The sequence below is a fragment of the Schistocerca cancellata genome, chromosome 7, assembly GCF_023864275.1.
Source record: "Schistocerca cancellata isolate TAMUIC-IGC-003103 chromosome 7, iqSchCanc2.1, whole genome shotgun sequence".
Lineage (NCBI taxonomy): Eukaryota > Metazoa > Arthropoda > Insecta > Orthoptera > Acrididae > Schistocerca > Schistocerca cancellata.
The window spans coordinates 412,609,582-412,626,359 of record NC_064632.1 but is presented as its reverse complement, the minus strand read 5'-3'; the positions used below and the strand labels follow the sequence as shown (position 1 = coordinate 412,626,359).

The 16,778-nt window shown below is 39.0% G+C and overlaps 1 protein-coding gene across 1 annotated transcript in view; it reads right to left on the bottom strand.

Annotated features, from left to right (window-relative positions):
• The window catches only part of LOC126092485 (28S ribosomal protein S24, mitochondrial), a 35,741-nt gene extending 23,042 nt beyond the window's left edge, over positions 1-12,699 (bottom strand). The window contains exons 1-2 of the mRNA XM_049908103.1: positions 12,561-12,699; positions 11,932-12,124 (exon numbers count right to left, since the gene is read on the bottom strand). Of these exons, the coding sequence (XP_049764060.1) occupies positions 11,932-12,124; positions 12,561-12,590 (223 nt within the window). The 5' untranslated portion in view covers positions 12,591-12,699. The remainder of the gene's footprint in view (positions 1-11,931; positions 12,125-12,560) is intronic.
• Between the last annotated feature and the right edge of the window lie 4,079 nt (positions 12,700-16,778).

The window sequence follows — 16,778 nt, the reverse complement described above, 5'->3', positions numbered from 1 at the left end:
AGCAATGTTTTTCCCATGCAGTATCACAGCTTTATGCCAGCCCATGGATCAAGAAGTTTTGGTTAGTCTCAACAGAAGATATCGGCACAAGCTGTTATCATCCCTTCTTTCTGCTACTGATGATGATCAAGAAGTAAAAAATCTGACCTGTTAGATATTGATGGATGGGTGGTGAACTCCTGGAATGAACTGACACTAGTCCATTCCAGAGGGATAAAAACTTGATCACCGGCGAAATAAGCTCCTTGAACATTATGATGAAAAAAATTTCAACTTCATCGAGCTCGTGAACAAAGTTCCTGGATACGAAGAACCCAATGAAAATGAAGTCAAAGAATGGTTCCACATCAATGCCAAGCAAGATGTGTCCAATTGGAAAATTATCGATGTTGTCACAATAAATGAGGAAACTCACAAAAATGATGAAGATGCTGACATTGAGGATTCTATTCTACAAGACCCTACAATATCACATAGTGAGGGACTAAAGGCTCTCAGAACTGCCCTTCAATGTTTTGAACACCTTAGTGTGTCAGTAATGGACTTACTGTTTCATCATCATCTTTGCAATGAAGCAACGGAACGCAGAGTGCTGTGTGGAGAACGACAGGACATTACACGTTTCTTTAAAAAAATGGCCAGTTTTTTGAAAGTAGACTAGTTAATTTTCCATTACAGAAAGCTTTATGCCTTCATAAAGTAATTTTCTAAAGTCTATCTTATCAGTTAATTACTGTATTCATTAACTTTCACCAGTAAGGCTATGCTTCATAAAGTAATTTTCCTTCGATTTAAGGAGAAACTGAAATAATCGTTAGTTACACTTATATATAGTTCATATGTTGGATATTTTACTGAAGTATATGTGGACAGTTTAAGTCTGATTTATAGCATTCCTTGCAAACTGTTATATTCTCAAACAACAAATCAAAGTATTTTATGACCAAAAAGTCTTACTCGTTCTTTTTACAGAGCTCTGTCTGAGCCAGATGGTTTCTTATTCTAATTTTTACACTCAATGTACTCAAGTGTATTTGAACTCTTGTGTTCATTATGTACACTTCTGTGACATGAATTGCAGCTATTCAATGTTTTTCTGGCACAGTTGCGAGGGCAGAAGTCACATCATCTTTGCTTCCCGTTTCTTCTGCTGCTTGTTCTGTTTAATTGCAAGATAACAATGTATTTGAGATCATTGTGCGAAGACTACATCTAAAAGTAGCTACTTTCACTTGTGTGTGCAGAGAAGGTTTCACTAGTGATACTAACTATTCTTTCAGAAATGCTCTTCTTTTTATCTTTGGTTTCTCATTCCTCATATTATAGATGACAATTTCATTCATTTATAGCACTTTGGTTCATTATATCACACCAGACTCACAATGATAAGCAATTTGATGTTTTTTCTCAACCAGTGTGTGTGTGTGTCAACTGAATATAATCATCATCTTTTAGTTGCATTGCAAAAAAGCATCAAAGTAGTTTTTTTTTCCACCTCCTAGCTGCAGTGCCTTGTGGATACAATCAAAGCATTATTTTTTTTTTGAGAGTACAAAACTAACACACAATGAGTGTCAAAAACAAAGAAGTGTCTTCAGCCTTTTAGACAATGAAGGATGTGGCAATTCTCACTTGTTTTGCTGAACAGCATCTACTATTGATCTTATGCTCTTGAACCATTTAGTGGTATAGGGGAACCAATGAAAGCCAATTACTGACTTATGTTTCTATTGGTGCCATGACTTGGCTACCTCAAGGTCCTCAGATAATATGACAGTATTTTGTTCCATGATTAGATGGTTTCAGATTACTGGCACATGGTGCTGCATTAAGCATGAAGCAAGTTTTTGAATCGTTCACTATTACAATCTTTATCCATATTTATGTGTACTTCACATGTAAACCCCAAATTCCAGCAGTTGTTTGGCAATACACAGAACTCCAAGTGAGTATCAGGCCAATTCACACTGGGCATCATGTAAAGTCAGGGTGCATTCACAGTGTCCACATTATGTCAATTCACTTAGCCCAGAACCGAACGATGAAAGTGAGGTTATCCATGATACAGAAAGTCAGAGTACAGTACTGGAATTGTGGAACTAACAACAATAAGGGTTATTAATGGATAAAGCAAATGTTGTACCATATATTCTTTGTCAGTTTTCTGTGGCAAAATAGTGAGAATTTAAACAACATTTCAAACCCACTGACATTTCATTTGCTAGTAAAAATATACACACCCCACAATATCAAACAATATTTATAAGGGAATAAATAAAGGCTGTTTACCTTTCCCAGTTGGTCCCCCCCCCCCCTCCTTACATAACTAATAGTGCCATATGCAGCTATATTTTTCTCCTTCATTAGAACTGACTTTCTCCACTTAAAATATTATTTAATGAAAACTGCTTCATCAATTTATGTTCTTATTTACATACAGTGCAAGCATCAGCTCTGTTCTGTTATTGTGAAACCTAAATAATTTTTTGCTTTCAAATATCTGACATCACTTGCAGAAAAACATTTGTGGAACATCTGGAATTTGCCATGAAAACAATGCACTATAATTATGTAAAAATTGACTGGAAAACTGGAAAATTCCCAGCACATAAACAGACCACCAAAAATCTAGCACATAAGCTGACCACCTGAAATGGATGAAGAGTAGTTGAATTCTGCAAAACATTCAATCTTTAGCCACATCAACAAACTTCAAAAAGAAACCATCAGAACACACAACATGGATATCATCGACCACACTTACTGATGCATTTCAAATTGATGATTAAGCAATATCTTAATCACACCATAGAGAAATTATGAATGCCCCAATCTACAGAATGCGAACACAGGATTAGGCCATGGCCCGCCAAGAACAAACCTCAGAGGTTCACAAAAAAAGAAGACAAAAATTTCAAAATTTGACACTAGCAGTATCCAACCAGGAGAACCAGAGAACAAGCAATCAAATAATTGGCAACAGAAGAAAATTGAACGAAACAGCACACACATTAATTCCTCTACAAAACAGACAATAACACCTTCGGTTGAATGAGGAACATGACTATACAGTTCAATCTCAATAAGGTGCAAACACTAATAGGAACAGCAATAAGATAGAAGACAATTACAAAATATTGTTGACAAAGAGGAAAGAGACAGCCAAATCAATCTGAAAGAATAAAAGGAAATATGAAAATCATAACTAGAAGGAATCAAGAAAGATTCTGAAAGAAACTGACAAGTTCCATGCCCTCTTTTGCATGTCGCCTCTCATTTTCATTAATTATGTTTTATGTCATTGCACAGTGGTAACAGGCTGAATAAGGTTATTCTGATGAGAGTATTTATACTGAGAGCTCAAAATACTTTTCACTTGATTGCTATGCATGCTGGGAACTGTACGTGGTCTTGCTTTTAGTTTCCTCTCTTACTTCCCTTGGTGGCCTGCGCGAGGCGAGCAGCAGAGGACGCGGCACATTGCGTTTCCGGTGGGGGGCTGCACTTCCATGAATACTGAGAGGGTCATACATCAATGGGCTTGAGCGACCAGCGAGTGACTGACCTCAGTCGAGTTTCGCCTATTGTAGGCGAGGCGAAATGTCATGCTGCCCATCTGAGTGTCACCGCAGTTTGTGTGTTTACCGTTCTGGCGCATCTGGAACAAAGACTGCTGGCACTGACTGAGTGTCTCTCCTCATGATTCTAAGATCTGATCTTTGTCGGAGTCAGGCGGTCTTGTGACTTAGTCACAATTTTTTGCCAGAACTTAGAATTCTTGGACAGCCTTCGAGGCCAGGAGTTGAAACAGCTGCTGCAAAGCAGAAGTTGGCACCTACATCATCAGAATGCTGCCTACCGACAACATGCAGCAGGTTTCAGGACTGGTAAAGCATTTTGCGGCTCCAGCATTGTAGGACCTATTATTTTTATACTAAAGTCCTCAGTAGCACGCACGCTCGCTTTGATCCAAGTCCACCTTCCTTGTTTCTCCATGTGATCCCATTTGAGCTCTCACTACTAATTGCAATACTGCAATACAGTCAAGAGAGTAATATGTGATTCATTAGGACCTCCAATCATTATCGTCAATCTATTGCATCACAGAGATCAAGGGCCCCTTGTTCTTGAGCCAACTCTTATTCTCATAATAGTTCAGTGTAACCTACTCTTTAGCCTACTGTTTGTATTGACAATGAAGCACCTTTGTGTTTTGACTTATAATAAATCGCATTGTAATATTTAATCCGCGTATTATTTAATAGATAGATGCAGAATCCCATTTTCTGTCGTTGACTATGATAAAATTCCTTTTTCCTTTACTGAGTAGATAATGATTTTTATTAAATTATTGTGAGTCTGCATTCGTTATTTTACCAAGTAGCAGGGTCCACCATCAATTCCTTTCATTACCATTGTGGAAATAATCAATAAGGTGGTAGGTGAGGAGGGGGTCGAGTGCATGTCCAGTTCTCGTGCAGAGTTCGCCAGAATTAAAGAGGTACAAACTCTTCTCCACCGCGGCACCTTGCAAAACAACATATAAAATGTCTATAAGAAATTCCAGAAAATATCACAGTGAAAAGTTTGATATGTACTTCTTTTGTAAATACACTGACGAGCCAGAGAAACTGGTACATCTGCCTAGTTTCATATAGGGCCCTGCGAGCACAAAGAAGTGCTACAACTTGATAGGCCTCTACTCAACTAACGTCTAACAAATTCTGCAGAGCACTCCATAATTCTGGAAGAATACCAGGGGGCGGAGATCTCTTCTGAACAGGGCCTTGCAAGGCATCTCAGATATGATCAATAATGTTCATGTCATGCGAGCTTGGTGGCCAGCAGAAGTGTTTAAACTCAGAAGAGCATTCCTAGAGCCACTCTTTAACAATTCTGGATGTGTGGGGTGTCCCAGTGTCCTGCTGGAATTGCCCAAAACTGTCAGAAAGCATGGACTTCAATGGATGCAGGTGACCAGACAGGCTGCTTATTTACATGTCATCTGTCAGTGTCTTATCCAGACTTATCAAGGGTCCCACATCACTGCAACTGCACACACCCCACACAACTGCAGAGCCTCCACCAGCTTGAACAGTCCCCTGCTGACATACAAGGTCCACAGATTCATGAGGTTGTCTGAACAGTCCAATGTCGGTGTTGACGGGCCCAGCCAAGGTGTAAATCTATGTTGTGCAGTCATCAAAAGTACACGAGTGGGCTTTTGACTTCGAAAGCCCATATCAATGACTTTTCGTTGAATGGTTCACACGCTGACACTTGTTGATGGCCCAGCACTGAAACCTGCAGCAATTTGAGGAAGGTGTTCACTTCTGTCATGCTGAACACTTCTCTTCAATTATCGTTGGTCCCACTCTTGTAGGATCTTTTCCCGACCACACCGAGATTTGATGTTTCACGGAATTTCTGATATTGATGGTACACTCGTAAAATGGTTGTACGAGAAAATCCCCACTTCATCACTACCTCAGAGATGCTGTGTACCTACTATAACACCACATTCAAACTCACTAAAATCTTGTTAAACTGCCATTTTAGCAGCAGTAACTGATGTAGCAAATACATTTCAGCTTGAATGAAAGTGCACATTTTTAACAGCATGAAATATGCACACCAAGAAATGTATTCCAAGTGTACAAATTTACGACACTGCAATACAATAATTAAACCAGAATCACTAATTTTTAACAGGGAAACTGACAATCAAAACAGTGAGTAAAAGAAACACAAACTCAGAAGAAAAATTCTAGGCTGAAAAGTTTACGTGAGCAACACTAACACTGACTCTGAAGCAGTCAGGAAATCATACAATCCACAAACATCCACAGTGACGTTAGTAAACACAGATTAAGATTCTATGGACACATCATAAGAATGAACTCACAAAGACTTACGATCAAATAGTCAATACAATGTAAATGGGTAGATAAAAAATCTACTCACCAAGGAGCAGCAGCAGAAGCAAGGGAACACACACAAAAGGGTTTAACTTTTGCAAGCCATTGGCTCTTTATTCTGGCAGAAGAGTTAAAGGGGAAAGAAGTGGAGTGTAGGGAAAGGGGTACAGTGCAGAAAAGTCACCCAGAACCCCAGATGAAGGAGACTTACCAGATGAGACGAGATGTGTTTTCCTCTGCTGCTGCTGCTTGGAGAGTTAATTTTTTATCTATCTACTTAAATTACATTGTCAATATTCATTGTTATAAAAAAAATATTCAGTTTTTTTTTTTTTTTTGCAACAAGAGCAAAGCTAAAATGGACACAATAATATGGATTGGTGAGATGACAACTATGTGATGTACCATGGACCTTGCTGTTTGTGATGAAGCATGCGTGCCTCAGCGATACAGATGGCCGTAACCTAGGTGCAACCACAACGGAGGGGTATCTGTTCATAGGCCAGACAAACGTGTAGTTCCTGAAGAGGGGCAGCAGCCTTTTCAGTAGTTGCAGGGGCAACAGTCTGGATGATTGACTGATCTGGTCTTGTAACGCATTATTGTGGCCAAGATAGACACAAAGCCCACGCCTACTACAGTAGTACAAGTTTATATGCCAACTAGCTCTGCAGATGTTGAAGAATTTGATGAAATGTATGATGAGATAAAAGAAATTATTCAGGTAGTGAAGGGAGACGAAAATTTAATAGTCATGGGTGACTGGAATTCGACAGTAGGAAAAGGAAGAGAATGAAACGTATTAGGTGAATATGGATTGGGGGTAAGAAATGCAAGACGAAGCCGCCTGGTAGAATTTTGCACAGAGCATAACTTAATCATAGCTAACACTTGGTTCAAGAATCATGAAAGATGGTTGTATACATGGAAGAACCCTGGAGATACTAGAAGGTTTCAGATAGATTATATAATGGTAAGACAGAGATTTAGGAACCAGATTTTAAATTGCAAGACATTTCCAGGGGCAGATGTGGACTCTGACCACAATCTATTGGTTATGACCTGTAGATTAAAACTGAAGAAACTGCAAAAAGGTGGGAATTTGATGAGATGGGACCTGGATGAACTGAAAGAACCAGAGGTTGTACAGAGTTTCAGGGAGAGCATAAGGGAACAATTGACAGGAATGGGGGAAAGAAATACAGTAGAAGAAGAATGGGTAGCTCTGAGGGATGAAGTAGTGAAGGCAGCAGAGGATCAAGAAGGTAAAAAGACGAGGGCTAATAGAAATCCTTGGGTAACAGAAGAAATATTGAATTTAATTGATGAAAGGAGAAAATATAAAAATGCAGTAAATGAAGCAGGCAAAAAGGAATACAAACGTCTCAAAAATGAGATCAACAGGAAGTGCAAAATGGTTAAGCAGGGATGGCTAGAGGACAAATGTAAGGATGTAGAGGCTTATCTCGCTAGGGGTAAGATAGATACTACCTACAGGAAAATTAAAGAGACCTTTGGAGGAAAGACAGTCAGTTGTATGAATATCAAGAGCTCAGATGGAAACCCAGTTCCAAGCAAAGAAGGGAAAGCAGAAAGATGGAAGGAGTATATAGAGGGTCTATAAAAGAGCGATGTACTTGAGGACAATATTATGGAAATGGAAGAGGATGTAGATGAAGATGAAATGGGAGATATGATATTGCGTGAAGAGTTTGACAGAGCAGTGAAAGACCTGAGTTGAAACAAGGCCAGGGAGTAGACAACATTCCATTGGAACTAATGATGGCCTTGGGAGAGCCAGTCCTGACAAAACTCTACCATCTGGTGAGCAAGATGTATGAGACAAGCAAAATAGCCTCAGACTTCAAGAAGAATATCATAACTCCAATCCCAAAGAAAGTAGGTGTTGACAAATGTGAAAATTACCAAACTATCAGTTTAATAAGTCACAGCTGCAAAATACTAACGTGAATTTTTTACAGATGAATGGAAACACTGGTAGAAGCCGTCCTTGGGGAAGATCAGTTTGGATTCTGTAGAAATGCTGGAACACGTGGGGCAATACTGACCCTACGACTTATCTTACAAAATAGATTAAGGAAAGGCAAACATGCGTTACTAGCATTTGTAGACTTAGAGAAAGCTTTTGACAACGTTGACTGGAATACTCTCTTTCAAATTCTAAAGGTGGCAGGGGTAAAATACATGGAGCAAAAGGCTATTTACAATTTGTACAGAAACCAGATGGCAGTTATAAGAGTCGAGGGACATGAAAGGAAAGCAGCGGTTGGAAAGGCAGTGAGACAGGGTTGTAGCCTATCCTCTATGTTATTCAATCTGTATATTCAGCAAACAGTATCACCGACGACATTGTAATTCTGTCAGAGACAGCAAAGGACCTGGAAGAGCAGCTGAATGGAATGGACGGTGTCTTAAAGGAGGATATAAGATGAACATCAACAAAAGCAAAGCGTGTATAATGGAATGTAGTCTAAGTAAATCGGGTGATGCTGAAGATAATAGATTAGGAAATGAGGCACTTAAAGTAGTAAATTAGTTTTGTTATTTGGGGAGCGCAAAATAACTACTGACAGGCAGAGTACAGAGGATATAAAATGTACACTGGCAATGGCAAGAAAAGCGTTTCAGACGAAGAGAAATTTTGTTAACATCGAGAATAGGTTTAAGTGTCAGGACTTCTTTTCTGAAGGTATTTGTATGGAGTGTAACCATGTATGGAAGTGAAACATGGACAATAAATAGTTTGGACAAGAAGAGAATAGAAGCTTTCGGAATGTGGTGCTACAGAAGAATGCTGAAGATTAGATGGGTTGATCACATAACTAATGAGGAGGTATTGAATAGAATTAGGGAGAAGAGGAGTTTGTGGCACAACTTGACAAGAAGAAGGGCCCGGTTGGTAGGACACGTTCTCAGGCATCAAGCGATCGCCAATTTAGTACTGGAGGACAGCGTGGAGGGTAAAAATCATAGAGGGAGACCAAGAGATGAATACACTAAGCAGATTCAGAGGGATGTAGGTTGCAGTACGTGATGAGAGATGAAGAAGCTTGCACAGGATAGAGTAGCATGGAGAGCTGCATCAAACCAGTCTCAGGACTGAAGACCACCACCACCACCACCACCACCACCACCACCACCACCACCACCACCACCACCACCACCACCACCATGATGTCTCCATTTCTAATTTGCTATGAATTCACTGAAACTTTCAGAAGTCCAGAGCCTCTAGACTGATAATCTTGCACTGGTCCAGCTTCTTCTTCATCACCACGTCGCATTCCTCCACAATATATGACGGATCCTCACCCCCACTGGAAAGGCTCATGTTATTGTCACTGTCTTTAAGACACTCCTTAAGTTACTATTTACCTATATCATCTATCAGCAGGCTGGATGGGAAAAAAAAATCATCAAAGTAAAGCACAGTAGACACATTGGGGTAAACAGCACCTCTGGAGGGGTATGCAGAATATGCAGTGAAGCGCAGGCAGAGCTGAACCGACGGAACAAAATATTGGCTGGTTGTGGTAGTACTATCAAGATTATTTAGATGCTGACAAATATTTGCCAAAGTTAAAAGAATAATAAAGAAAAGGAGTACGAGTAGGGTGTAATACACCTCTATGTGCCTCTCCAGGCACACAACTGACACGAGAGATTCAGAGTACTGAAGAAAGCAGGCTTAAAATACAAAGGTGTGTACTGATACTCTGCATCTATGGAAATGAAGTAGCTGTGATTGGAAATTATCATAAAGAAAATGCAAAAATTGCAACAGATGTGGAAAAGGCTATGTTCTTTCCTCTTGTTACGTTCAATGTCCAGTAACTCTGTCAGTTTATATCGGCTCTAGTTGTTTGGTGTACCACCTGTTTGTTTATATTTACTTGCAATTACCACCAAAGAGTTTATTTATTTGTAACATTAATTAATTTTGCTCCTAAAAACATTTCTGTTTAATTGGAGAAATGAGAAGACTCACTGTAGAGTGAAACTGTGATGTGTTCTCTCACTCATCTAGAACCTAGTATCATACATCACAACTGGTCAGCTCAATCTGACCACAGCATGCTACTTCCTGTCAGGAACTTTAGTAGGGGCTGTTCACTGTCTAAGAAAGTGTATGTTGGTAATGCATGTGGGATTACTAAAAGTTGTGAGAGCAGAACAGCGTATTTGTATTGTCAATGACTAAACATTTTTGTGTTGGCGGTTGGAGAAATATTTAATGTATCAACAATCTTAACACACTGGGTGCTAGAATGTGATTGAACTGAATTTTTAGAGTTAAACACTTCATTTGTAGAGGCAAAAACATACATAGTAAGTAGTTGAACACGAAGTTTTCGTTTCCTGCTGTGCTGTTTTTCTACTTTTGATTATACTGCAGGACTCTGAATGCAGGTAAACCGAAAACAATGGAAAATGAAACTACCAGCTTCCAAATTAACGAAGGCTACACTACAGACCAGTGTCACCAGAACCTACATTTCACATTCACATTTGTATCGTTACCAACACCCAACGAAAACTACCGCCTAACATCTTGACCTCCAGCTGCACTACACATCAGTCTGTCATCGCAACACACATTCCATTTGAGATAAAATCATTAATATATTTTGTCAACATCAATAGTGGAAAGAGAGAGAGAGAGAGAGAGAGAGTGAGAGTGAGTGAGTGAGTGTGCGCGCGCGCCAGAAGCCTGATACAGAAGTACATTTTACATACACAAGCTGTCACATATTTAGTTTGCATGTCATAGTGTCAAACTTACAAATAATTGTCAAAAGATGACTAAATAGCCTTTGTACTGAACCCAAGCACAAGACATAAGTAGTATAAAGTAGTTAAGATGTCTTAAGCCAAAACATGCATTCTAATATTACTATAGTACTATTGAGTCTAAACAGTTTCTTCAGGCACCTCGCAGAAGTAAACTGAACCTACCAATACAAGATGACTGCTTTGAAGCACGAAATAATGATAGTACAACATATGATGTCATTGTACACAGAAAGAAATAAAATAATACTGACAATATTTGCTTCGCTTCTACGTTATTGACTGGAACTCAAGTTGTGCTGTCAGACAAATTTGTAGTCCAGCCCAAGGTCTAGTGCATCTAGCAAGATGACAGTTTAGTGAGAGTTGATAGAGCCAATGAACGTGATGTTATGAAAATAACTAATTTTTGAATACTTTTTTTCTGGCAGTGTATACACGAAGCATTTAGCATGGAGTGCGTACTACAGAGAACTGATCTGGCAAAGATATAATTGTTCTTGCTGTGGTAGAGCAGCGATACAATTGGAGGGTAGACCCAGGGGTTCTTCGTCCCCACAAAGTCATTGGTCAAAGCCCACACTGTCAGTGGCTTCAGTTAACCCCCACTGCTCAGTAGTAACAACAGAAATGGGGCGTTTCCTGGTAACACTTTTTCTAGAGACAATAGAGCAGACAAACAACCATGACAGTCATAATACAGCAAACATATTACACATATGAAACGTATTTCACTATTCACTACAGAAAAACCCAGTAGCATTTTCTGAAATTTGTGTTAAGAGTTTTGCATAAAGTGACATAGATTTTACAATGCCCACCTACTACTGTCACCATGTACGCCAATCCAAACTGAACACATCTGAATGCGTCACTACTTGCAGCCCACTGTAACGCAATTTAAATCTACACCTATTCTGAATTATTTCATGGACAGCGCAGTCCTAAATATCAGTAGTAATTTTATACAATACACAGCAATGTTAGTACTGGTTACTATATGAGAATGAGGTTTTGCTGGAAATTATCTGAGGATAATTTACATAACTATCAAGATCTCAAATTAGTAGTCTTACTTTGAAGTACATCCTGTTGTGAATAAGCAGAAATACTACTTCTACATGACAAATACAAACAGGAAACACTACAGGAAATAAGGAATTTCATTAAAATAAGTGCCAAGCAGAAGTACTGCACTCACAAGTGTTCCACGAATTCCAAGACTTCCTATGTCCAATGTAATACGGAGGATTAGCCATCTCGTAGGTCAACGGTCTGTCTCTTTTTGGTGTAATTCTGTATCGCCCTGCCTGCACCCTTTCGCATGCTGCTGTTATGTGGAAATAACACTGTGTCTGGCGTACAAGCGTTTCCACTAGGCGTGGCTTCAAAATCTGTAACGAATTATCATGAAACAAGTGATTGGCGTTCTCCACGCGTCACTCGTCATTTTGATTAATGACTTATACATGCAACTACTTTTCATATCAATACACTCTTAACGGTATACATAAAACAATACTTAGGAAGGAACGTCCAAGGCATAAAACTTTTTCTGTCAATAACTACATTCACTACAATTCTACTGTATTTATGTTATAAATGTAACGTTAAAAACTATTATCTAACGGCACAGTTTACGACAACGTAGTTCAGAATCGAATGAATTAAGTTTTAAGAAATCAAAATAAAGGTTGGTTCAGATTTATGTCAACATATATCTGCCTTGGCTGCATACAGTATACTTAACGAAGTTACAATAAAACACATTTACAGGCAAAAATAATTAAACGGACACTGAAGAAATAATAACTCCAGAATATATCTTACATCAGCGCATTTTGTATATACCCCTGCCATAGTCACAACACTCTTTGACCTCGAAGATGTAACATTCCTCCTAATCAGCTGAGTTAAGTAGGAAAGTGACCATTCACCATAAACACCTGCAGTGCTGTATTCTCGTGTAACTGAGTTTATGGACACGACCGGAACCTCAACTTATTATTTCTGAACCAAAATAACACTGTTACCTCATTACCACAAGAACTGTAATATCTTCGCTGTAAAATTCAGAGACGTATTTTCATTTTTCCTTTTTCAGTGCGCTTGGTGATTGCAGCGCCCCGGCATATGGTGTGGAAATGCTAAACTAGCGCCAGTTTGTGTTGTTTGTGATAGCTGTGTACCCAGTACGCGTACGTGCGGAGTGAGTGTTGTGTGATGACAATGGCAGTGCCGTTGTTAGCGAAAGTGAACAGCTGATCGTTACTGTTTCGTAAATTGTGTCTTATTTGTATTCTAAATGTGGCCAAAATGCCCGTTAGGAAATATAGAAGAGATACAAGTGAAGTGAGCTGTTGCCTGAAATATGTCATATTTGGATTTAACGTGATATTCTGGGTGAGAAACTGACTCCCTAATTTTTGCTTGTTTTGCTTTTTAGTTTTAGACCAATTTTTTTCATATGAAGACGCGAGTAGCTAGATACAAGCAGTCAAACATCTCATGAGCCCAAATGCTAAATAGCTATAACAGTCGCTGCGTATAGTTTGACAGCCCGTCTGAAAAAATGCCGATAATTTTTTCGACTGCTGTTACTAATTCGCAAACTTCTATCTTCATTACGCCAAGTCTTATTATACTCCGATATGTTGCTATGTGCTTATAGGACGTCCTTTTTAGATATTGCAGTTAATTGCATATGATTTCTGCAGTAAGGAAAGAGCAGCCCTGCCGGCAGATAAAAAGACATGTTCCAATACACGCTGGGTCGCTGTGCAATCTTTTTACTATTATTATTTCATGTCAATGTTGATACGATTAGTACTATAAGCTGAAGACGCTTACTGACAATCGGAAAATGCGAGCATAATTTTGTACGCGCAATCTACAAAACTTTTAATTCATTGTTCTTAATTGTGTAACGAATTAACACAACATTGTCGTAAACGTTATTCTCTGGATGTAAGTGTTCAACATGTGTCCGAATCGGCCCGACTTTTGTCGCACTTTTGTCTTATAACGTCAATGCAGAACATGTGTATGGAAATTACAAATCCTGACGTAAACAAAAGTAACGCCACTAATACCAATGTTGGAATGATGTCCACGGCTGTTACCGAAACTTGGATGCAAAGTTAGCTCCTCTACTTTTCATGTTTAATGACAATCAGTTAACGTATACTTTGCATTCACACAACCTCTTTCAAGTAGGCCTACTGTCGAAACTTTTATGTTTGGACACGTAACGTCTGATAACCATATAGAATAAACCACTTTTAATTAGAGAAATTTACTCTCTTCTTTAGTCTCTTATCCGATATTGGTTGTCATCTAAATATATTCTGTCATTCAACATTTAACAATAGGCTTTGTAACCTCTTTTCATTTATGATCATGCGTCATGTTTGTACATTGGGCAACAATTGACGCACTTCTTTCTGTGTGTTTGACTTTCGGTTTTGTAATGAATGACGCTTCGAAATTGTATGAAACCTGCCATATTGTTTTAAGTTTAGAGATGACGAACATCAGGGCTTTCTCCGTTTCAGTAGACGTGGCTGTCGATTATCTGATTTTGAGCTCCGCGCGAACTCGGTACCTGTCTCGAAGAAAGCATTGACGCTCCCCAAGAAGAGCAGACACCGGGAAAAATGCGCAGAAAAAGTATAATGAACACACAATGTACAAGTGTATTTTCTGCGCCACGGGTCTTAATAACATTAAAATAGAATAATAAAATCCGTAATGTGCAGTCCTATTTGTGTATTCCCACAGCGGCGCATCTCACCAAGTCGCTTCAGAGAATAAGACGTAAAAAAAATACCATTGCTGGAGATGTTACTGATGAGAACGACTCCAGTCTTCAGTAAAGCACGCATTACAACATTTGTTACAGATGTATTTCACATCTTTTATGTTTCGTTAACAATGCGTTAGTGTCGTTACGATGAGACATCGTTTAGAAATGAAGAATGTAATATCTGCGCTAAGTGCGATCGTCACCCTTGGGCAGTCTGCTTTTTCTGTAGAATTGAGATCTAAAGATGAAATAGCCAGCAATAGAAAGTCTTGAGTTAATGTTCTTTTTCATGTCCAAATCTACCACCAAGACCTTAGATTTTCGTAATCTTAATGTCAGGACCTGCCTAAAATCTGTTTTAACTCGCTTCATACACAGTATCCACGTGAGTTTTCTTCCATGTATTCAAGGTCACTGGTATTCGAATAGTTAACCAGCATTTGTGTGCTGAGAAATGTTCCTAATCAGTAGTCAACTAACAAAAGCTGCATTCGCCAGTTGGTCTTAAAAACTGGCCAGGAATCGAACACAAATACAGTAGTTTCTGCTTGGACAAGCCCTCCCACCCAGCCAATTTTTATATGTGTTCGACCACCAAGGACTCCAGCTACACGAATTAATGTTGGAGACTTAGTTTTCGCTATCATTGTACGGAAAAACAGTAAGCGTTCACTGATGCACCTTTTTTCGTTCACTATGAGGTAAAACGTTTTTTCGAGACGGCTTAATAAGTTGCAGTTCTCACATCTGATTATATTTTTATGTGCGGTTGCAGAACATATTCTTTCCCGAGTTATGCCGATGATTCTTATTGTCGATAGGAATCTATGTTGTTTACAATTCGTAACTTGAGGGACTGCAACTGATTGAACACAGCAGCGTTTACGTCGATGAGAACCATTAGTCTAGAGAAAAAGTCAGATTTAAAAGCTTTGTAGGTTGTAACCATCCAGCTAATATCCGTTTCGTCACCTCATTTGTCTCTCTTCTTCGCCTACTTTTATTTCCTCGGGTGTTATTTGTTACTGCGTCTCTTCCATGCGGTCCGTATTAGCTTCTGCCAACCAACCCCAGTAATATTAAGTTGCGTTAAGGGACAGAAATACGCTGCCACTGCGTTTCACCTTATTCATGGTGTGTGTGTGTGTGTGTGTGTGTGTGTGTGTGTGTGCGTCGAGATAAGAAATTCGAGGTAATATTCAAGATTCTAAGTATGTCTCCCAAACACGTAAAATGATTGCCTGCCAGTTTACAAGTGCTCGATCTGAATTCTAACCACTTCGTATGTCGAGTTTCTGTGAAAGAGATGAATCTTAATACTCCGTGCTTTGTCTCAGGTAACCTACCATAACAACTCAGAATTTTGTTGCACGTCATTACAAATATTTTCTCTGGTTAATCCTATTACCCACGCTGATATACAGTATACTACGTTCACATGCGATACTTCCCCCGAAAGTCTAAAACCGAATTTCGGAAACTGTTTTTCGCTGTCATATTTAGGAGTTAAGATCTGAAGTGGATTTGCTAGCCCAGTTAAATGTGGCGTATGACGTCTGCAAAACAGCTGTTCCAGTTTCTGATTTAGTCAGTACAATCGCTATTTCTTTTCACTTAAATATTATAACTAGACAGTTTCCTACTCAGTCTAACACTTCTATTTCTTTCAAGTATGCGGTTTCGGTGATTTGTGTTTTATTCGGAGATAAATTGGGCAGGTGGTTGGACGACTTCCCGTTCAGCTGTTACCTTAGATCGCTGAGACAGAAGAGCAGGCGCTAACTTTTACTGATACTGCACTACACTTTCTTTGTCTGGTCAGCGCTAGCGAAAGAATGCTTCTGGTAATCACTGCTATTCTGAGATTGTTTCATTACCAGTTTAATTCAAGATGTGAGTATTCCTTTATTATTCTCTATTCCGAGTATTTATTGTTACCTTGTAACAGTTGAGATTTTAGAGTTCTAGTTGCTTCTTCCCCACGATCGCCAGTTATTGTAACTAAAGGGAGAGATTTTTTAAGTATGCCGAATGCGAGAACATTTAATTACGGACCTGCAGAGAAAATTAAATTTTTACGCAATTCGTAAGCTCGTTGACATCTTTCATAATTATGTACCATCCCTCAACATTACAAAATTTATTTTCCTTACGACTTTTAACGTGTCTCGAAGCTGCGGATATGTTCTAGAGGAATGAGGGTTTTCCACCTAAAACAGATAGCCGCACAACGCCCACAAAAA